The 24,640-nt window shown below is 37.6% G+C and overlaps 2 protein-coding genes across 3 annotated transcripts; both read right to left on the bottom strand.

The window, feature by feature from the left end:
• Positions 1-1,724: 1,724 nt before the first annotated feature.
• On the bottom strand, positions 1,725-13,188 carry acvrl1 (activin A receptor like type 1). Of its 2 annotated transcripts, XM_083569525.1 has the most exons (10): positions 12,371-13,188; positions 8,806-8,863; positions 7,310-7,534; positions 6,804-6,985; positions 5,519-5,618; positions 5,267-5,413; positions 4,385-4,660; positions 4,045-4,242; positions 3,127-3,257; positions 1,725-2,840 (listed from the first exon to the last, which is right to left on the bottom strand). In XM_083569525.1, exons 2-10 carry the CDS (start codon positions 8,861-8,863, stop codon positions 2,694-2,696), a joined length of 1,464 nt encoding a protein of 487 aa, XP_083425651.1. In that variant the 5' UTR covers positions 12,371-13,188; the 3' UTR covers positions 1,725-2,693. The 2 variants fall into 2 exon arrangements, with proteins under 2 accessions (XP_083425651.1, XP_083425652.1); XM_083569526.1 differs by lacking the exon at positions 12,371-13,188 and having other exon boundaries at positions 8,806-11,600.
• Positions 13,189-17,820: 4,632 nt separating this feature from the next.
• ankrd33aa (ankyrin repeat domain 33Aa) lies at positions 17,821-24,640 on the bottom strand. Its single transcript, XM_083521602.1, has 5 exons — positions 24,581-24,640; positions 22,678-23,028; positions 22,415-22,544; positions 22,064-22,204; positions 17,821-18,858 (listed from the first exon to the last, which is right to left on the bottom strand). Exons 2-5 carry the CDS (start codon positions 22,945-22,947, stop codon positions 18,047-18,049), a joined length of 1,353 nt encoding a protein of 450 aa, XP_083377728.1. The 5' UTR covers positions 22,948-23,028; positions 24,581-24,640; the 3' UTR covers positions 17,821-18,046.

Raw genomic sequence — 24,640 nt, 5'->3', positions numbered from 1 at the left:
ATTTAATACCATTCCTCATGCTTTTTATTAGCGACATGACAATGTTGGACCCTCTACCATAGAAATGGATACACTCTTCGCTTTGTCACGTTACACATTCAGCTTGTCCAATTTAGCTGCATATATCAGGCATGAATTCATATCCAAAGCTGATGAACAGGATCATTTAAGTCTGGCTTCTATGAAAGGCAGAAAAGTATGTGGTATGCTGGCGACAATAGAATGAATAGAATATGTTTAGCATAGCAGTGTACAGATGCAGCCCCTACCCACAACCAACCCCCCACCAAACACACACATGCTGAGCTATTCGGGGAACATTATCTCCCCTAAAGTCTGTATGAGCCCCGTCACCAATGGCTATACAGAGAACAGACACATGCAAGAACAGATATAGATAAAAAAAAAAAAGAAAAGGCAGACAGAAATCAATGTCCATCCCCTTACCGACTCACCATGCGATACTCTTTCACTGACATTAGGAACTGGACACTTTGACTAATAGATCTGGTTAGAAGACTTGACTAATACTACATTTGTGTTTTTCCAGTGATACTGTTCCGGAAAAAAAAATTCTGCAGAATGTGTGTTTTGTGATTTTTGTAATTACACATCCTTTCAGAATTCAGATCAGGCTGCAGTGAAACCTGCACTTAAGTGCAAGTGTGTAAGTGTGTGTGGGGGTATGTGAAATCGAGAGTGTGATCTCATGGTCTTGTGTATGTGTGTCAGTGCTCATGAGCAGGGTTTAATACTTGAAATACACTCATTTGGAATTCACATTTCCATGAATAAGAGATGCGAGATCTGTTTGTGCTGGGTAAATATAGGCCCTGGGTGAAACATTACCTGGGAGGATGCATTCAACATTGTATCTATGAATGCTTGTGGAGCACTGAGGTGCATCTCGGTTACTCCCTAGGGATATCAGGTCCTTGAGTGCCTTTTGTATCGCTTTGAAAAGTAACACAATGCACAAACACCGTATGTACAATGAACAACAAATGGATCGGATTAAAATGTAATGGATTCCTGATGACAATAATAAGCCTGCTGATAATAAGCCTGTATTACAGTTGTTTTTTTTAAGATGGTACTGGGTTTAGGGAGCTGAGACCTGTCTACTGCTGGTCACAGTAACAAACCCCCCCCCAAAAAAAAAAAAAAAACCCAGAGCCCTTCTGACAATATCTGGAGCTTGTAATGCCCCCTGGTGTTTAAAAGCATGCACTACATGTTTGCCTTTTTAAAAACAATTTTTAAGAACAAAATTATTGTAATATAATACAATTTTAATTATTTTAAATAAAATGTATGTTGTTCTATTGTTTCTGACAAACAGCTGTTTGACTACCTGGTAATCCTAGTGGGATTGAGCCCTTGCTTTACCTCCATATGAAGACAATGATGCTGCAGCACTTTATTCATTCAGTCTGTTCAGCTTTTTCACCTCCTCACTTCTACATCCAGCTCAAACAGATCAAGTTCCTAAACTTCTAATGTTCACATGTTAATGCCACTGTCATCAGCATCGAGTCTGAGCTGAGTCGAGTTTGAGATGAGTCGAGTCTCTGCTGTGAGATTTTAAATCCAACATTTGCACTAAATTCTCCACTACTACACCAAGTTTCTCATTAATATGACATTGAATGTTGCTTCATGTTTGCTTGAAGTTGTCTCCTGTGACAACATCAGCTTCAAATACACGCTTACATTTTCAATTCTTTTTCAAAGAATTTATTGCAATAGTACATGTCTGGGGTGTTGTTTTTGTTTTTGCTCACAAGCCTATTTATTATAATATCAGTAAAATATTATGTCTGCAGGTCTGAGACATCATGAATAATCTAAATATATTTTAAGATGTATATAAATTGCAGTATTTTGCGTGAGAATTATATTGGGTTTTCTGCAAAAACAGTACTAAGCAAATCTTAATATAAAAATAAATGTACAATTATAAAAAGTGAAATATTAATTGATATACCCATGGACATTAGTAGGAATAGGAATGGGGCATTATAATGCTCTGTAAAAAGAAAGATGTATATATTATATGTTGCTTAGGGTTGCAATCATGATATAGAACATAAAATATCTTTCTATTCTAAAAAAGAATTATTTTGCAATAATATATAGGTTTGAATGATTATTCAAATGTGTGTTTTACTATATCCGTAATGAATACATTCATATTTATATATACATATACATGTGTCAGTTTTTATCATAACTACGGAATGGAGGAATGGATAAAATGTACATGATATAAAAAAAGTACATGGTGTCCTCATTTAAGACATTCAGAACTTAACAGGAGGAGGGAGACAGACAAAGTCATGAAGGAATTTCAGGAAACTCCTTCATTGGGAAGTCCAGTATGGCTCATATCCTGACAAACACATTCATAAAAAACACGTGCAAATCTCTTAACCCCAAGGAAAACATTCAGTCCTGGCTTGCTTTCACTGGCAACTGAGTCACTGTGTTGAAAAACTGAGGTAAATCCTTCAACAGTGATATTGCAGTCCAAAGTAGAAGCACAGCTTGGAGTTCAGTTAATTTATCAGCTTTGTGGCCTCCTCGGCTAAAGCACCATCTTAAGTCGGATGCTGCTCTTAAAAGGCACATGAAGCAAAGAGGGATTCTGGCACCTGTTCTGCAACTTGTGTCCATTAAGCACTAGCAGACCTCTAGACATCCAATTTAAGTTTGTCTATGCTGCAGTCTTGGTCCTGGTCCAGCTTCGAAAGGGTCTTACGCACACGCAGGGCAGTAAGGCGAGCTGAGGGACTCTGGAACCAGCACTCCTTCATAATTTTAGCTATTGCATACAGAATCTGGACACAAAAACAATTATGAAGTGATTTAACTCACAAGCAATCTGATTCAATAAGTGAACTTGGTATCTCTGCTCTGTTTGGATGCATTGTTCACAGATTAAATTAAAACAGCATCAGCAGCAATATGCATGCTTAATTAATTCTGCTGAAAGCTTTTAAAACAAAATTGAATTTGTCATAACTCTGACTAAAGCAGCTGTAGCATAAAACCCTCTTCACACTAAACTGCATTTCTTAACCCTTTTTTTTTTTTTTAAACTGAACAGAAGGGAACTGTGTTTACCGGATGGGAGTGCAGTCGGTTGTGAAGGGAAGGCCTGTACTGGTCCACACACACCACTTTCTTCATCTCTTCAAAACTGGGGTCGGAGGGCACAACGTCAAAAAAAGGCAGCCGATACTCCTCGACGATTCCTGCACAACATTGGTTTCGTCAAACGCTTTTGTTAATATATACAGTCACCTCAGAAAGTGTTTTTCCAGTCAAAAAGGTCAGATATTTGTTAAGTCTGTGAGTCAAATCATATCCGTAAAACAGCCATTTGAAATGTTAAGGAGTTTAGAATAGCTAATAGTTTTGTGGGAGTTGGGCTGGATGATGTCCAGAACGCTTGGGTCTACGTGGTAGCTAATATTTCAGGGAAAAATAGCAATAATGTAGTTTTTTTTTTTTTTAAACGGATTTGCTAATCATGCATGGTTGTGTGTTTCGTGTGACCTGTGTTTAGTGTGTTAAAAAACAGAAAAACTGAGAGAGTTAAGGAGCATCTGGACTGTATGAGTCGGAGTGCTGACACTTGATAAGACTGTTTATAATTGCTGGACTGCTAATCGTGGGTGGATAGTGGAGACAGACACAGATAGAAGAGAGGGACAGACAAAGTTGGCAAGACAGTAAGACATGGAGATTCTGTGGAGTGATGTAAAAATATGGGAAAATACTTCCTTTCAATTTATCATTTTGAGGTAATAAACATGTGAACATGCCACAGAACATGGGATGCTACTCAAAATCACACTTATTCATTCTTTTAAACACATGAAATCATGATATTTGAATCAAATGCGGATAAAGTATCAATTGAATATATTAGATTAAGTTTGAAGAAATACTTTTGGGCAGACACTAAATTTAAATGACTTTCACTAGCGCTCCTTATGGGAAATTATGGCAACCGTACTAACATGAAACTGTACTAACCATTTACGATGGTTCGGCGGGTGATTTCCCACAAAACCAGTCCTAAAGCCCAGATATCAGTTTGCTTGTATGATTCAAAGATGTCCACACGGATAGTTTCGTCTAGGACCTCAGGGGCCATGTAGCGTTTGGTGCCCACCCTTGGGTTGTTCCCTACATCCAGGTACTCGTTGGATTGATAATGAATGACAGCCAGGCCTATAGAACACAGAGAAATGTCAGGTCCACTGCAAAAAAAAAAATCTGTAAAATCTGTAATGTGAGGTTATAATTTTCAATATGTTTTAATCTAACCATTCAGCTAAACCTTAATTAATGGTCTTTTAGGCATTTCCCTTACCTAGATCAGCAATGCAACATTGGCCGTTCCTCTTCACCAGTATATTGCGGCTTTTGAGGTCACGGTGGGCGATGGCCGGCTTGCCCTTAGTGGTGACGATTTCTGTGTGAAGGTGCACCAGGCCACTGGCTATTGATAGGCACATGCACAAGCACGCCTCTGGATCCAAAGTGCTATACTGCAGGAAGTCATAGAGAGAGCCCAGCTCATGGAAATGAGTCACCAGCCACAACTGCGTGCTGGAGTTCTTTGATGTCATGTCTGAAGCGATGAATCCTGAAATACGTTATTGAGAGACAACACATTGCTGTGTGGTTGAAGGCACAAACTGAGTCACTTGATTACCAAGTGCTTGTTTGATATGCAAATGCTATGGTATGTTGAAAGCTGCTAACAATGGAACACATGCATCAAAGTGGGAAAGGAGAAAACACAATATAACAGTAGCCGTATTCCGTCTCACAAGCTGGGCTTTCCTCCTTTCATGAGAAGATGCTGTTTGAACGATATTGCAAGAAAGATTCTAAAGCTTGTGTCCAGCTAAATAAACACAATTAAATATGAAATACTCTATGGACCACTGGTAAAATACCTGAGGTTGTGGTTATGTATTATGAGACATTAATGAACATGGCACAGCACTGACCACAACATATTTTTTGTTTTTGTTTTAGCCTTTGCTGAAAGTATTGCTACCTCACAGCTCCAGGGTTATCGTTTTAATCCTTACTATCTGTAAGGTGATTAACATGTTTTCCCTGGGTCTGTGTAGATTTCCTCTGGCATGTCAGTTTCCTCCCACAAGTAAATAAAAGCACTAACTGAAGATGAAAAAATTGGGGAAAAAAAAAAATTTGATTGTTCCAAGTATGCATGTCTTACCTAAAATGTTCTCATGTCTGAGCTGGACAGTGTTGTAGATTTCAGTCTCTCGAAACCAGGACTGTTCATCTCGAGATGAGAAGATTTTCACAGCCACGTTCTCCCCCATCCATGTGCCCCTCCACACCTCCCCATAACGCCCCTTACCTGCCCCAAAACACACACTCTTAAAATGTTTAACATGTCGCAAAATATTACGTGGTTTTATAATAGCTTTTTCTTTTCAGTTTGTTTCAAATGCATCTCACTCACCAACACACTCCACTAAAGAGATCTGCCGAGCCATAGTCCTCTGCACCAGATAAGGCAGGCCGGTCCCACTGCCTGATGTGCAAAACCCATCAAAGATATCCTAGATGAAACAAAATCACATGTCAAACTCATACTAGAAATGCTGATAGAATGCATCCTCAATTCGCCATTGTTGGTTTAAGTAAGAAATAAAACATGATGCCTGTGCTGTTCTACAACCGCAATTCCAAAAGAGTTGGGACGCTGTGTAAAATGCGAATAAAAACAGAATGCAATCTCATAAACCCATATTCTATTCACAATAAAGACAACAAAAGTTTTGGAAAAATTAAGTGTTATTAAAATGAAACGGTTGGAGAAATATTTTGCAATTAATTAGGTTAATTGACAACAGGTCAGTAAGATGAGTGGGTATACTGTATCTTAGAGACACTCAGAAGTAAAGATGGGCAGAGCTTCACCAATCTGTAAAAGACTGTCTACAAATTGTGGAACAATTTCAGAATAATGTTCCTGAACATAATATTGCAAAGCAGTTGAATATCTCATAATTTCTTTCGGCTTCTCCCGTTAGGGCTCGCCACAGCGGACGATCCGCATGTTTGATTTGGCACATGTTTTTACGCTGGATGCCCTTCCTAACGCAACCCTCCCCATTTATCCGGGCTTGGGACCGGCACTAAGGCTTGTGCAACCCTATGGCTGGGGTTGGTTCCCTGACCGGGGATCGAGCCGGGGCCGCATCGATGAGAGCGCCGCATCCTAACCACTAGACCACCAGGGAACCAATATCTCATCATTTATAGTACATAAAATCATCAAAAGTTTCAAAGAATCTGGAGCAATCTCAGATATTAAAAAATCAATAATGGCGCAATCATGAAACGAAAAACACAACAAAGGACACCCAGAAGCTAGAATTCTGTATCAGACACATATAAGACATCCACTTTACCAGCGGGTCTTCTCAGTTATGCTACACAGTGGTAAACATGGCCCTGTCCCAACTTTATTTGACATCTGTTGTAGCCATTAAATTCAAAATGATCTTATTCTTTCTTCAAACTTGTATATATTCTCAGTTTAAATATTCTATATGTTTTATTGTGAATAGAATATGAGTTTACGAGATTTGCAAATTACTGCATTTTGTTTTATTTATATTTTACAGTGTCCCAAACTTTTTGGAATCGGAGTTGTTGGAAAACAATCAACAATGAGGAGCTGTGATGCATTAAGACATAATTAGAAAATGAGTTCGGCATGATGGCTGATCTGCACATACCCCGTATGTTGTGTCTCCTCCGCTGGGCACTTTGAGCATGGGGGGGTCATGTTCATGCAGATGGTGGTGTTGTCGTTTGGAGCGTAGCCACAGCACAAAGACACACACTGCTATGCACAACAAAAGCAGAACCAGCAGAGGCACAGCCACCAGCACGATTACACTGCCAGGCTCACTTGGCTCTACAGAAGTACACATACACATAGAAGGCATCAATATTTACAGCATGAAGCATAATAAAGGCTAATTTCCCATAATATTTCTGCATAATTCAGCCATCTGTCTTTTTTTTTTTTTTACCATAACAAAAACATTAATACACTATAACGGTTATATATAAAAAAAAATACCACAAGATGGCAGTAGTGTCCTTGCTTTTTTTTTTGTCAGTTCAATGAGTCATAATAGCTTTGAAGTCTCATAACAGGAAATTCCTCACATGTACCAAAGATCATGGACAAAGATCATTATTTATTTTTTAAAATAAAATGTTCCTAATTTCTGACCTGGTTCTTTGGGTAATGTTAAGTTGGCGTTGCAGTAGTCAGTGTTGCAACACTTGGCGAACACATTGGGGATCCCAAAGACGGTACACTGCTCCTTCTGCGATTTCTCAAAGCAGCCCCTCGAAACTTGCCCGTTGTTAAAGGTGAAGAAGCAGACATAGCCTGTACAAGTGCCTGTGCACACATTTTCACATGTGCAGGTCAGCCTCCTATCTGCGCTTTGGGCTGAGAAGAAAGACAGAAACCATGAGATTCAATTCAGTTTAATTCATTTTTATTTGTATAGCTCCTTTAACAATGAACATTGTCTCAAAGCAGCTTTACACAGATAATGTGGTAATAAAAATGAACATGTTTTTTATAAGTGTAAGTTTGTGCCTGATGAGCGAGCCCGTGGCGACTACGGCTACCTGAGATGGCATAAGGAAGAAACCTTGAGAGGAACCAGGCTCAAGAGGGAACGCAACCTCATCTGTATTGCACCGAATGTCCCTTTATTACAGATAAACGATGTTGAGGGGAACAGTGATGGTGATCAGAAGCAAACTGTAGTCCTGAGTCAGTGTAGCAGACTGACAATGTCAGCGTACATGTCATGGCTAGACTTGCATAAGCTTCACTAGGCTCATCTATATAAAAAAAATTGACTTGTGCACACTCTTTAATGCTGTATTCCTCTTGTAGCACAACAACTTGCCGATTTGCAATGTTTTATTACATAAAACTTGGAAAACCATTTAACTTATTTTGTAGTTACATTTAATGTTGTGAAAGGTCCAAGTTATTTACATACAAATGTTTACCCCCTCTCACTGAGTTGAAGTTGATAAGACAAAAAAAATCCCGTATAGGCATCTGTCCTGAAGACTTTCCTCTGGTGGAAAGCCTGCAAGTTTTAAATACTAAAACTAGAGTATCCTTCCAAAACCTCAAAATAAACATCGCCCCACAGGAAACCTCACCACATGAACAACACGTTTCTAAATCTGTCCATTATACAAGCTCTTGCGTAGGTCTTAACAAAGAAATTAGAACACAAGAAGTGCTTTTTTATATAAACCTTGCAGCCATAACTGTCCACGTTGTGATGTGGCACGACATTAATCGATGAATCGTGTTCTGACAAACCACACGTGTGCAATCAGGAGTGCGGTTGTATAGTTCTGTAATATCACATTGAAAGAAATCAGGGTCCATAAGTGGAGATCCATTGCAAATATCCTCACAAGCAAAATCTAGTACATTTAGACAACACAAGCTGAGGATAAGCACATTTAATAAAAACGTGTCCTGTTGAGCGCAGCACGCCTGGCCGTGGCAGGAAGATACACATTTCCTTTTCCACTTGCGTTTTCTCTCTGCTAGTGAGCAAATCACTACATCTGCAACTGGATGATTTTCAATCAGCAGTGCAGAGAAAAAAAATATCACAACCTTTCATGTAACCATAGAGCAAAAAAATCATAGTTAGATGTACTATGTGGAGCTCACCTTACCTGTGTGAACTGCTGTCAAAGAAGTGAGCAGCAGCAGGAATCCTGCTGCAGCCTCCATCTGTGCAAGTAAGACAAAAAAGAAAGGCATCAAAGGCTCTAGTTAACGGTACGTTCACATCCGCTCGAGTAGACCCTTTCCCCCCACTTCATCTTAACATCTTAAAAAATCTACTGTCACATCCCATCCAGCTGTGGCTTAAAGCTGATTTGCAGCTGGCTGGCACGCCATGTGATCACGACGCAAGGTCCCTAAATGGTCTTGGCAGCACAGCAGCCCCGTCCCCGCAGCAGAGGAAGTCATGGGCTGAAAAAGCAACAGGCATTGGGTCCAGTCAGTCTGCCTGCTCTCTAATTGCCATAGTCAGAGTGGGTGGGAACAGACTTTAGAAATGGACACGCTGGCTGCTCTGCACGCAGAGTAAATATTGATGGCAAAGCTTCCTGCCATTGAGAAAGCCGGCAGCCAGACCCAGGGGCCACACTCATTCCTTACAGTCTACGCTGGGCATGCAAGCAAGATGGTTGCATGTCGCTGTTTGTTTCATAAGATCGGCAGATGAATAAAAAAAGAAACGCTGGAAAATTCAACGGCCATTCTGCTTTTAACGTTTCAAGCGCATAGCAAAAATGACATCCTGAATCACACGAAGTTTATCCGCTGAACGCCAATAAAAACAAAAAAAACACACCATGTTCGATTTAAGTTCTACTCCTTCTGCAGCTTTTGCTAAAAAAACAAAACGAAACAGTAAAAGAATGCTGTGCTCATAAAAGTTTCATCAAACATCAGGAAGCATTTGTGTGGCTCTAGGACTGTAATTCCATAAGTATACAGTGTACTCCTTTTATGTAATGGAAAAAAGGAGTCAGCCGCTCTGTTTTGAAATAGATGGGTATTAAGAGCCAAGCGGGAGTTGAAATGTATTCTTTTCTTCCAAAGACGCAGCAAAATGACATTGTTCTGCTTTGATGTATTCAGTATTCAGTTTATTTTGCTTGACGTTAATCAGATTGGACACTGCCCTAGATATTTCTGTGCTTTAATGTCATCTGACTTTTTTATTTTATTTTGTGTAAATGGCAGATTTAGCACAGTACGGTACTTTATCTTACTGTACCTTCCTGCCGTACCTCTCGAGGCGCTGACTGCTAAGATAAACGATAACGTTTGTAGCCAAATCAGTTTACGAGAGCGACCCTACGAAAACAGGGCCCTTCTTAATTGTGGTTACATCAACACTAAGAAATCAGATAGCTTACAATCAGACACATTCTATGTAGATAGTCTGCGGCTAACGTTAATTGCACAAAGCACATTAGTCGGACAATATATTGGTCAGTCAGGCGCCTTCAGATAAATTTCTCTCTGCTGTTATCGAAAGCGTTTTTGAGATTAGACTTACAAACTTCAACCTCCTCTTTGCTTTTGATGTATTATCTGTGCAAATATTATGATCTCAGATAGAGCGGTCATTTACATTCCGCAGTGATTCCTGAGAGCAACTTGAGGAGTGAGAGAAAAGTCTAAAGTACAAGTAAAACTTCACTGTAACTATATAAAAAAAACACAGAAGCACAAAGTGGATGAACTCAAATAGACTTCAGTCTGTTTGTGTGTATTTATTTGCAGTGCATAAAAAGCACAGACAGTGGTTAGTATTTAAGAAATAGCTGCTCATAGCACCAAAATCATTGTATATTCAATTAGGTGTGAATGAGTTTGTGAATGTGTGTTTGTGCGAGATGTTCCGTGACGGCTTGTGCCCAGTGTTCCCAGGACATCGGATCTCTCATGTCCCTGATCAGGATACAGTAGTTACGCAAGTTCTTTGTCTTACCTTGGTAGGAAAAATACCAAAATCTTAAGTACATGACTGTGCATGAACACTGAACATTGACTTGTTATGCTGGATATACACTGCATTAGCAAAAGTAGGCTCGCATGAAACCAGAAAATGACCTAATGAAAGCTATATGATTATAATTAATAATGGATTTTCAGCATTATAACAGAATATGTAAAAGTGCATCCAGGATGCCTTTAACCTCACAATAAAAAAAGGTAAATAATCAAGCCATGGCTTTCACCTGTGTTAGTTCAGTGGTAAAGACACAAACCAAAACATCATGACTCTATAGATCTCAGCATCGAACATCAACTGTTAAGCAAAACCCTTAATTACATCCTGTCTCATATGAAGCGTCAGCTAAACAAGTTAAAGGTAAATAATCGATTGTCCCTCTGGAGAAACAGTTCACTTCTCTATGTAAAATCAGAGAAATTCCTCATTAGAGACCTCATTTTCTCAATGCAATTTCAAAACGTGATATTTTTTAACTGCATTTTTAATTTGTACTGAATAACTTCATAGTAATTAAGTAATAGATTCGTCCTGACCAGGGCCCTGGTAAACCATGAGCCTAGTCTTTGCATGATGCAGGAATACACCCTGATTGGGCAGCCGATCCATCTCAGATCACCAATCTGCATTTCCTCCATTGATTATTTTTAGCACATATCTTTCTTACTGCAACTTTTTCAACAAAATATCATGTGGTGCAACATCTGATCCTGACTGCTATTTGAAAAAGAAAAAAAAAAAAAACATTTCTTAAAATATTTTTTTAACGTCTTGTCACTGAACCCTATGACTAATTATTTTGATGTTATCCAAGAGCAGTGTCTGATATAAAATCAGACTGGGTCAGGCAATAATCTCATTATTTACAAGTCGTGTTTCTTTTTAATGGCAAGCAATTCTTGTTTCTCCGTCCCTCTCACTATTCTCACAAGCAGCAGTCACCAGACTCATGGGAACTTGTACACTTGCTCTCTGCCCTTCCTCTTTTTTTTCCCCCTTAGATTCCTCTCTTTCAGAATGATTGCTGTTATCAGTTCTCATGTCAGAAATGTAGTTAATGCTACCCAAAATCTCTGAGCATGACACACAAAACTATTATAAAAGACTTAAGTGTGCAATTATTAACACAACTGAGTATCTGGAAGGCTTTCAGAAGATTTTTGCATGCCTGGTCTTGCTTTCGCCCAAGCTCTTGGCAGTGATTTGACCAAAAACTCATCATCATCATCATCATCATCATCATCTCTTGATACAATCTTAACCTCTAAAATGCAATAATTTTGCAACGCACATATTCCTTGCAGATAGATACTGTCAAAAACATTCACACTGAATTACCTAAATACGATTTTTTTTTTTTTCTTGGGAGATGTACTTCAGTTTTTTTGCAAGACTTTAAATATCTTTGCTGAAACAAGGACACTGCACTCACCTGAAGGAAACATGATTATAGTAGGCTGAATCCCAAATGGCTTCAACTTGGACACATAGTAAACTAGAAGAGGATGCAAAATCCCTTCTATTGCACCCTATATAGTGACCATATATAGGGAGCAGGAAGCAATTTGGGATTAAATCGTTGATCCCACTTATTTTGGCCTTAAACTGTTTAACATCTCCATACAAACATTACTAATTTATTCAATTTAATTTGTAACAAATGTTTTTAAAAAAAAACCGTTTTATAGGGTTGTTGTTTTTACCTTAAGTTTTGCTTCACTTCCTCTGATGAATCAGTAAACCATCTGCTCACGAAACAACACTCTTGGGACACATACTGCCATTAAACTGGTGTCGAATAAGCAGGATCAGTGACCATTCTTTCACTTGAGTATAATTCAAATGCGACTTGTAGAGCTGATCCTAAATTAGATGTCGAGAAACCGCATCACCTCCTGCTCCTTCTCCCGTTCCTGCTCCTCCGTCAGGGACCAAAATCCTCCAAAAACTTAGACACAACCCAAAGTCGAAGTCAAAGCAGTCTCCTTTACTCTCAGCTCTTATCCTGACTTAAGCGAGACAGAAAGAGAAACTCAAGAAGGTATCTTCCGAAATGGAGCCGTGTTTAGAAGGACATGCGCGGACAAGGCGCGGTATCTCCAGCTCAATCTTTCAGCTGATAAAATGGAAGCTGGAAAGTGGAGGTCGTGTAGTGCAGCGGGACTTTCAGGCTCTCAGTCTTCCGTTCCGCCATAAACAATCCCCTTCCTCGGATTCTTTTTTTCGATAAGCGAGCAGAGAGCAGATGTGCTGGAGTTAAGATCACTGATTTGTTAAATATCCAGTTCCCACCCTCTTATTGTGTAGACCGGTGGGGCTGGAATGCGCGCGCTCATTGCCGCTTTCCTGTCGCTCGCGAACATTTCATTTTCCGCACGTCTGTCATTTTCTATGAATAGTAATAAGAGTTTCGCAGTTGCTGCTTCAGTACACTTCCGAAACAGAGGCCGTGGACGTGTTTCTGTGATGCGGAATGAAATAAAACCAAAAATATACTTTTACCACAACCTTTTTCTGCCCTAAGAGTAAATTGACAATATATGATAAAGTTGCCAGATGCATGATTATTGCTTTTGACCAGGTGCTTGAATGTGATTGGTTCATTCTGAACATAGTAGGCTATTCTAACTTTTAATTGTTACTATTTTCATATAAAATTTGATTTCATTTGATTTAGACAGTTTTTCGTAATTGTTCCTGTTTTAGCTATAAAAAATAGATAGATAGATAGATAGATAGATAGATAGATAGATAGATAGATAGATAGATAGATAGATAGATAGATAGATAGATAGATAGATAAAACTTCATTGTCATTGCATTGTACAGGTACACAGCAACGAAATGCAGTTTGGCATCTACCAGAAGTGCAAAAATTTAGCTATAGTGCAGATAAATATGTAGCATATTTACACACACACACACACACACACACACACACACACACACACACACACACACACACACACACACACACACACACACACTATATATATATATACACACATACATGAATGTGAAATGTTGGGCAGAATGTACAGTAAGGCTATAAAGATATAAAGATACATATAGATAAAAAATAGTGCAGATGTAATGAGGAGTAAAAAAGATATACTATGTAATATGTACATGTATTGTACAGAGGTTATATACAGTGTTTTGTGTTTTGTTTTGTTTTATAGTGATCTAGCAGTGTAGTGTAGAGTTCAGTAGTGTGATGGTGGATGGAAAAAAGCTGTCCCTGAACCTGCTGGTTCTGGTGCATTCCTGTATGTCTTGCTTGATGGAAGGAGGTTAAACAGTTTGTGACTGGGATGTGAAGAGTCCTTATATTTTTATTTGTTTATACTGATTGAAAATGTTCAAAGTCAGACTACACAGTATGGTCAGAAAAACAAACTATCCACTAGTTCATCCTCAGTAACTCCTTTATCCTGCTTACTGTGAATCCAAAAAAGTTAGTGCTGTGAGGCAGGAATGAACCCTGGATGAGATGCAGTCAAATTGACTTGTGTTTTTTGGCTCAAGAAAGGAAACAAGAGAACTTCGAGGAAACCCAGCACACATCAATAACATACAAAACTCAGATGGTAACCTGAGCTCAGGATTTAAACTAAGACCATGAAGCTGTGAGCTGAAAGGCAGTACCACCAAGGATTTAAATCATAAAAGTATATTAAAGTACTTTTTTGCTATAAAAACATTACTTTACTAAACAAGTTGTACAAATAGTAACATGGGGATTGTAGATTTGACCAATGAACTGTCACTGTACTGTACAGTACTGTGCAAAAATGCTGTAGAGTGAGAATGCTTTCAAAAATAAAAGATAAAAGTGTTCATAAAATATTTTAGCAATTACAAAAATGGAAAAAAAATGGCTTTTAGTTCTTTACACACTTTGTACACTTGCACAAACGCAGGGATTTTGTAGGATTAGTGTCAAGTGTACGGTTAACCAATTATACCAAGCAGCTGCTAATGATCATTAATTTCATATGTAGGTTAAAACATAGTCATTAATTGAAACAGAACCATGTAAGAATTGATGCTGTTTTGCTGGCAAAGGCTGGTCATACCAAATATTGATCTGATTTGGTTTTCTCCTCTGTTCATTTACATTCCATTTTGTTAATTGAGAAAAATTAGCACTTCTTCTTTTAAAAGCTTTATTGAAAGCGACAGTACTGAAACCAGTACTGTCTATTATCACACATTGTCTAGAAGGTGTCACAGCTGTGACAAAGCGGCAGAAAGTAAATTTCTGTGTTATTTCTTTGTTTTAACTAAAACATATGTACAACAAATCAATACACTCAGCATATCATCATTTTAGTAAATGTTCATCATTCAAAATATTCATCATTTTAGTAAATGATTTATCAGGGTTGTGGATCTGGAATCTATTCAGATAACACTGGTTGCAAGGCAGGAAAAATTACAAGCTAGTATAACATCGTATGTGGTATGCACCCTGTACACTGTATACCGTTTTTTTTTTTTTTTTTTTTACCTCTGTAGGTCTTAATTCAGGACTGTATTAGTTAACACCAGCACCTGGGGATTCTGATGTGAAAATGTCTAATTCAATTTCATTATATACAATCTCAAATTCAACATCCTACAGACTTTTTCAGAGAAACCTGTTATGGTTTTGATAAAACTGCTTAGACCATTTAACTTGCCATATTTGTGGTGTAATCTAGAGACAAGCTTGGAGACAGAGCTGGAATGGTGTAAGGGAGCCAGGCGAATGCGTAACATCTCTTGGGAAAACTACTCAGACTGGATCATGAGGATGTGGGAAAAACAAGAATAATGCATAACTTATGATTCATTTAGGTCAGTTGGTATTGTCAAAGAAGTGGTAAAGAAGAAAACATAATCCAGAAATGATGGGAAAGAAAGAAAAAGCAAAATGCTTAATTACAGTACAGTCTCACCTTGTAGAATAGCTCAGAACTAGCTCTATGTTGTGAACATGGTGTTTGTGCAATTGGGCAATTTTAAATCAGAATTGATATTCCCAACAGAGCTCTCCTACTTTCCCAGGGCTTGTAATCTGCATATTTTGCTGGTGTGTGTCAGGACCAGCTGGAAGGGCTCACATGGGTAAGGCGAAGAAAGGAAGAATAATTACTTGATTTTTAAAAATGTTCTTTGTGGTTCCCATGAGTTCTTTGCAGTAACTTGTACACATTGTCCTCATTTCTTTCTGATCAGAACAAACAGCTTTTCTTTTTCTTCAGTGAAGATGAAAGTCTAGTCTGTACTTTAATTCTTAAAAGTCAGTCGCAGTCACAGAATTCAAAGGTTAAAGACAACAAAAAAACTATCGGTACAAAAACGTTTACATATTTGCAAAAAAATTATTCTTTTTTTTCCACTAGAATTTACATCTGAAATAGTTACTGGTTAAATTCAATATAATATATAATGATTTCAGGGATACATAAGAACAACAAAAAACAATTGTTCATTGACTTATATAGATACATGTTAATCACAATTCTAAACAACAGAGAAGGAAAAAATATAGGACTATAATTTAACCAATATCAATAATCAATAGTAAAAGAATGGACTGCCAAAATTATTGAATGCTCTGGGCAGCTCTTGGAACCACACATTATTCAACTAGGATGAATGTTCATTTAACTTCTCTGAATCAAACCCACTCAATATGTCCAATATGCTCTGACGGAATGACCATAATAGTTTTGTATAAAATAAGTGTGTAAAAAAAACAAGTGCTGTGGTTGCAAATGTTAATAATATTATATACCAGTGGGTCTCTCTGATCTCGCAGGTGCTTTGTGTCAAGTGTTTCACAGCAAATATTGCTATGTTCCTCTTTTACACCAGGAAGTTACGATGCAAAAATAGCTAAGTTTACCTTTTTCTTAGTCAAGTCAAGTCAAGTCAAGTCAAGTTTATTTCTATGGCGCTTTTCACAACAGACATTGTCTCAAAGCAGCTTTACAGAAATAGCAGCTTTACAGAAATCTTACTAGTCAGAGCTGAAGATGTTGAGGTTTTCGTTGAGAGTTACGAGGGTGGACAAGATTAGAAATGAGTTTATTAAAGGGACAGCGCATGTAGGACATTTTGGTGACAAGGTGAGGGAAGCGAGATTGAGATGGTTTGGACATGTGCAGAGGAGGGACATGAGTTATATTGGGAGAAGAATGCTGAGGATGGAGCCACCAGGAAGGAGGAAGACCAAAGAGGAGGTTCATGGATGTGGTGAGGGAAGACATGCAGGTAGTTGGTGTGAAAAAGGCAGATGTAGAGGACAGGGGGGTATGGAGACGGATGATCCGCTGTGGTGACCCCTAATGGGAGCAGCCGAAAGAAGAAGAAGACAGAAATCTTACTAGTCTTAAAGTACTGACTAAGAGGTGCATGTTTATGTTGTATTAAAAAAATGCATTTACCCTCTTATCAGAAGATTGTCATTTTGAATCCACAGCCATACATGCTCAGGAGTATAAAAATGCAGCCTGGTGGTTGGGAAGAATGGCATACTCTATGTCTCTCGTCAATCAGAGTGACATTAGCCAATCCTGGGCAGATATGTGGTCAAATTACTCAACATAAACACATAGAAAATGTATACCATATCAACCATATATTATACAATACCATATCAACCATAAATCATACCTTCAAATCATATTAATAGTATGTTAAATGGAAGGACAGTAAAGGGAATGTATGTTTGTATGTATGTATTTATTTATTTAAAATGAGCCGCTTCTGCATGTTTCAGCAACATATGGTTCTCTTTTGACAAGTGTATCTTTTCTAACTGTGAGCAGTAGCAGTGGAGTTTAACAATCTAGCATAATACAAATGCTGGCAAATGAATAACAGAAACATTTGCATAGAGATCCTGAATCAGCCTACTGGTTTATATATCCCTGAAGCAAGGCCAAGTACATCTTACAGACGGTAAATTTATGAAGCTTTGCTATGCATCTGTTACCAAAAAGTTATATCCACCAACAAGCATATGTTATATGTTACTAAAGAGTCAACAAATCTACTCCATGTGCATAAAGGAGAAACACAAAATGCAATCATTTCTGTATGTGAAACATTTGAAATAGTTACAATAATTATAAATAAATAGAAATACATTTACAAGAAATTTACTCATAATCTGAAAGGTTTATTTATCATGGCTCTTGAACACATCTGGCAGCCTGCCCACCCTTCACAGCAATAAAAAAACAACAAAACAACAACCAAGCATACAAACAAACCAAAGTTACATTTCACAGAGCTACTGTCTGCCCGATTAGATTTTTAGTTTGACGAATTATGGGAACTAGAAGTCTAGATATGTGTGTGTGAAAGTTCTTTATAATTTTTTTTTACTTTTTCTTGGCAGCTTTTTCCATCTTTATCTTCTGCGCCTTCTCCTTCTCTAGACGCTTTTTCTCGTTTTTCTTCTCGATTTTCGCCTCCTTGTACTTCCAGACTGGTGGCTCCAGGTAGCCTTTTGACATTTTCCTTTTCTTCTCCTTCTTTGGGGTCAGGTCAGCTGACTTGGTCACTTTGATTTGAGGGATGCAGCTTGTGGGAAAAATGCTGTTGTGGCGTGCTATGCTGCGTGAGACCAGTCTGCACATCCTTCTGGAGGCCATGGAGAACATACTGCTCTTACTCCCTGTGTCTGAATAGCTTGAGGCCAGAGACACAGAGGACCCCAAGGTACTGGTGGAGGAGGCTGATAGGAAGGATCCATTGCTGTGGCTCTTGAGCTCCTGGTCTGGGTCCTGCTGCATAGGTCCAGGCGTCATTAGATGTCTCTTGCCGATTTCCGGTGGGTTCGTTGGACAGATTGGACGACAGCCTGTCACCACCAGAGGACTGTGAATGCTCGTAGTGATGCGCACCATGTGATCCAAAACACCATTGTCCTGAGGATTCTGAGGGAAACTGAAAGTGAACGTGGACTTCAAATGATGTGCAACCTTCTGCCCTGAACTTTTTCTGGACGTGGCTTTGATTACTAGGTCTTTAAGATCTGGCCACTCTGGAATGTACATTTCACAGAACTGCTCTGCACAGGGCCGGCTGGACAGTTGTCTCAGCCTTGTAAAAGTGTCAAAGTGTCCTGTTTTGAGGGCCCATTCTCTGACATCCTTCCTCCGTGTGGCATCTACTGAATTCATGTCTGCACCTGAAGTACAGGAAGACAGAAAAGACAAGTCAGACAGGATCACAAGCATCTTGGGTTTTAAATTTTCATAAATTTGATCTGGGGAGTATTTTAGAATTGCTGTGTATGACATATCACATACCAAACTGAGCTCAATTTATTTCATAATCATTATACAATATTAACACGATTCATTCAAATTAGCACAACGTTTTTACGTCATTCCACATGTCCCTGCGACTCCTCAGGACTATAAACAATGTATACATTATGATTACTACTGTGCAGTAGATTTTGCTGCTGATTTTGTATTGCTTTGTGTTTACTGTTTATTTCATTTTATAGTATACATCACTATTTATTTTTTTTATTGTTTTGTCCTTGTGTCTGTCCTTGTGTTAATATCCTCTGTCTTGTGCTATGTGATTGGAATCGTAGCATTTTGAGAGGACATTTAATTTCTGTATGTAATGAGAGAAATGACTCTTAAAATGACTCTTACGATGACTTTTAAAAGTTCAACATGTGATTTTGGTAATTTGATTTAGGTTTTGTATCGAGTCACGTCATGAATCACACGATACCAGCAAGACAACCGCATTGCGCCCCCTTTTGGCCTCCTAAAAAAGAACATGGATTAAATGAAAAATGTAAAGGTTTAAAGTTGTGCAGACATTAAGATACTAATGCATTGATTTTGGTATATGAAAACAGGGTATTTATTAAAACTGTACTATGTAACACCTTTTTACTAGTGCTACATGAAATTTGAAGCAAACCTCATGGTATGATTTTTAAAAATTACATATTATTAGTTTACATTTTGTAAAATATTCCAATATTAGTATTGGCATTAATTGTTTACACAAAAATGCTGCTGGCCAGAAATAGAGAAGTGTAAATAAACCGTTGCCTTTATCGAACTAGCTCTAGCTCTGACTAGATTAAAGAGCGAATTTAAAGTTCACACATTCTTAATCCAGACGACTCCTAGATTAGCAAAACGGATCAGAAGTGTCCTTAGAGCTGACTTTTAACCCTGCCTGGGTTGTGCCATCATCTGACAACACTATGCTTTTTAAAGTCTTTGTTATTTTTATTAGTTATCATATCTAGAAAGTATACACAAAACAAAAAGTGCTCTAATCGTACCAAAAGGTGCTTATAAAGATTTTTAACCCGAAAAGTGTTTATGTAATACCTCTGAACCACCAAGGGTCTCTGTAGGACTCCTATAATTAGATATAAATAAGGAATAAAATCATTTTGTAATGCTTTCCAGTTTAGCAGCAGGTTCTTTTCTAACTTATTTGTCTTTTATTCCACTTACACTACAGCCATTAATTAATTAACTGAATTAATAAATTACAATTCAGTATATGAACACATGACACATCATGCCTTAAACTGCAAAATAAATGAGAAACTTTTTTTAATAACTTGACATTTTTAGTTAATAAGACAGCTAGATGCTAATAAGAAACTGGAAAGAACAACATCCTCTGTCTTACATTACATTACATTGTTTTTGACAATAAAGACAAAAGACTTTTAAGACTTTAATGTTGTGTAGATCACCCACGATACATGTCCTACTCAATGAGATGTTACTACAGAATTATTATAGTAATGGTATAAATAATTCATATAAATATAGAATTTTTGCAGGGGGGCTTTTTGACCTCCAGCTGGAGAGATGTATATAACGTAGGTAGGGAGGGTGTCACTTGTATCCTCCAAAAGGTTTAGAAGCAATCCTTCAGTTGATTCTCATATTGTACTATTGGCATATTCTTTATATGAGTGTATTTAATTAAACTCACTATTCAGTGTCACACAGAAGAAAAAGTCTGCTTCTTGTTATGGTTTATCGCTTATGGCTTCTCAGCGTGTTTATGCTTGACATTGTTGCATCTGGTGAAAGGTGCTTTGTGGCATTGTACATTTTTGTTAAATTATTTAGAATCAGAATCATCTTAACTATCAAGTATTATGGGTTGCATGTTAGGGTTGTAACAGTACACATATTTTTACCAAAGTTCTTTGGTACAGGGATTTTAATTCACATTCTGAATGCAATCCTTTTTATGTGTGGAACATAGTTCAAATCTGAGTTGTTTTTGGAATGTATTAAGTGGCAGACCACAAGTTTGTTTAGTCTCTGCCTCGCACTTTGGTTGCATTTTTTATTGTTGTTAAACTAGTCATTGTGGCTACTCACTCCATACCAGAAATAAGCACTACAACGCTAAAGAATCCATAGCACTACTGTTAGCCCCTAATCAGTAAGTGGCTAGCGGCTAACGCTAACGCTAACACTATGGACTCTTTAGTGTTTTATGTCCAGCTTCAAGAATTTCTCTTACAAGGGGAAAATCCTGACCATTCCACATATTGAGGGATCAAATGAATAAGGGATGGACATTTGTTAAAGTATGCTAAAATAAGTAGAACAATTAAGTAGATCATATCTTTAGAAAATTAAATATTAAATGTAAAACACACACCCACACACCCACACACCCACACACACACACACACACACACACACACACGCAAAATCTGTATTACCCAAATGAACAAATGAAAACTATTAATTTTTTTCCATTTATTTAATTTTATTTGTGCCAGTTTAATTGATTATTCAGTTTAATCAATATAATAAAGTGTATTGCAATAATTTGAATGATTCTATTTTATTCTTAAATATATAAAGTATTATTTTATATATTATTTAACCGAACAGGCATTTTATTTAAATACTTTGAAAACTGTGAATTGTTCAAATGTTGATGATCACAAATGTTAATAATAATAATCTGCATTAATAAAAAACGACAAGCAATTTTATGTTTTGCGTTTCTTTCCCGTAACCATTCCGAAATTGAACTGGACTGTGACTTAAAAACTGAGGTACGAACCAATCCGTTAATTGTGTATACTGTTACACCCCTATTGTACAATATACAATTAATTTGTCATGGAGTGCTGGTGCTTTAAAATTATAAAAAACTATAAAAAACTAAGAAAATTTTAATAAATTAAAATAAAAACATGAACTATACAGTTTGTGCAGGGTATGTAAAGTCAGGCAGTGCAAATAATAGTGTGGTGAGGTGAGATGAGGTGAGGTAAGTGAGGTGACGTATTTTATTTACAAATAAAATGCATCAAATACATTTTTTGTATATTGTGATTAAGAAGAAAAAGGGGTAAAGTGTTTTACCAGCCATGAGCAGCGAGGCCATGCAGTCGTTGTTGCCCTGTAAGGCTGCTTTAATGAGAGCAGTGAACCCTCTGTGGTCCCTGAGCTCAATGTCCACACCAGAATAGTAGTTCAGGATGTAGGTTAGGATAGTAACGAAACCTGCAGTGTACAGCATAATGTAGGTCTTACATTTAGATTTTTTTGACCCACCATATCCACCATATCTCAATTTCCATGATCCGCAAAACAGAACTGGAGATATTTCAGCTATGCTTTTACATCTCTGCATGAAAATTGGCAGAGTCTCTTCAGAGTTGTTGTTTTGCATTATTTATTAATTAAACTAAGACTGTTTGAAAGAATGCCTACCTGCTTGTGCAGCAATCATAAGTGCTGTGTTTCCATCATTATCTTGATAATTAATATCCAGAAATGGACACCTATTCAGGCCATACACAATATCTACAAAGCCTTTGGAAACTGCCAGCATAAGGCCGTTCTGTAAAAAAAAAAAAAAAAAACAGGACAAAACCCTCATCTTTATCTTAATCTTTATAATCTTATGTCTGTCATTTGCATTCTCAGACATTTTCTTTCATCATAAAATATTTGTAAGCCAGCTGAACTCTTACCCTTCCATTGGTGTCCAGCTCCATGACTTCTTCCTGAGTCACGCCCCGCTCCAGCATTTGCCACAGAGATGAGGCCTGATTCTTAGCACATGCCTGATACAGAGTTTTGACCGTGCCCTCCATATTTTCCTCTGGTTTATAGTCGGGAAGAACAGAGTCATCGGAGAGTTTGCTTCCAGAGTCTGAGTCATCCCAAGAATCAGACTCGAAGTCATCCTCACCTGGACCTAGGCCCAGATCTGGATCCTCATGCACGATAACTTTAGCCATCTGGGTCTTCAGAACTATATATCACACACAGAGCAGGAGCTCCATCCCTGTTTGTATCACATATTTAGTCAGCCAGGTCTCCTGCAGAGACAGTGTTGGAATTGCTGATCATTCTACACTAATTTTGCCAGTATACAGTAGTTGACTATACAACATTCAGTAATGTTGCAGAGAGCAGGTATGAATCTAAGTAAAGCTTTTTTATTTTTAAACTTAGCATACTCCTGCTGTCAGAGAGCACAAGGGTCTGAGTGCTATACATGGACTAAAAGAGGATGGAAATCCTGACCATGGCACATTAGGTGAATGGGGTTGTGACTGATAATCTGCTGCTGTAACAGATGTGAACCTATAAAAGTAAAGCTATGAACTGTTTCTTAGTTAGATTTTTTAAACAGATGATATATGTTTCTTGATAAATGAAACAAAAGATATAAATTAAATATACAATGATTTCCCAGCACATTCAATTGCATCACAGTGACTATTAAAGAACATAAAGAAATGACTTTCACAAAAAGTACAGTGAATTTTGCACTACTTCATTAATTTAAACATTATGATGATGATAGTGATGATGATGATGAAGACAATAATAATTATTATTATTAGTAGTAGTAATTGTAGTCTATTAAGTATTAGTAGTAGTCTATTTGAACTAATAACACCAACCAGTCCTGAAGGAGAATTTATTAAATAGCCTTCTACTATAATTACATTCTTTAACATCAAAAATCTAAAGTCTACTGACATTTTAAACTGAGCATCTCCTGAGAAAACAACTCAAAATGTGTTACACATATTAAGTTCTTTATCTGGACTGAGCCAATGTGTGTCTCATCAGTGTTGTAGGGTTGTAAAGCAGCCAATTCAGCATGGCCATTAAGTTTCAATGCTCTATTTATCTTTTACTGGTGATAACATACTGTAACTGCTGAGGGGTGACAGAGAGTGGCGTTGTGATGGGGTAGGCAGCGGGCGAAGATGACAAAATATTGTGCTTCATTTCCATAAACAGTCTGTCCTTGCAGAACCAAATCTGCCTCATTTTTAGTTCCAATAGCAGATTTGTTCAACTGGCACCACAAACATAGCACAGCCCTAACAAACAGTAGGCAGGACATTTCTGTGCTCCTAATGCAACATGCTAAAACCGAATAGCGTGTGGTAATATACTAGATATACCCTATATATCCAAAAGTCTCACATTCCACAAACATCTGATTTGATTCAATTGTCTTGAACAAGATTCTATTATTCTTTACTAATCATAGAAAATGAACAACAATTAAAAGCCACAGGTGTTGATTTACAGTATATTAAACAAGTTGACACATTATTTGCATTTACATAATATTCATAATATTTAATGAAGATTCACGAGTTGACTCAGCTTTTCATTTTAGCCAATTGTTCAGCAATCGACTATTTTTTTTTATATTATTGAGCTTTAGACTTAAACTCTTTTAATGTATGGGACCAGACTAACAGCTACCAGCAGGTAATAATAAGTGTTATAAATTGGACAATTAATTTGTAACTTGTATCACTGTAACTGAGAAAAAAACCCAAATCTAAACCCTGCTTTAAACCTGTTTTTCCCCCCTCTGCTCTTTGTCCCTTGTTGCCTTACCATAATTTGTACTCAGTAGTTCAGGTATCTCTGCTGTAGTCACATGTTTCTCCTGTGTTG

This window comes from Silurus aristotelis (assembly GCF_946808225.1).
Source record: "Silurus aristotelis genome assembly, chromosome: 19".
NCBI classification, from domain to species: Eukaryota; Metazoa; Chordata; class Actinopteri; order Siluriformes; family Siluridae; genus Silurus; species Silurus aristotelis.
Note: the sequence above shows the minus strand (reverse complement) of the source record. Positions and strands in the feature narration are given on the sequence as shown.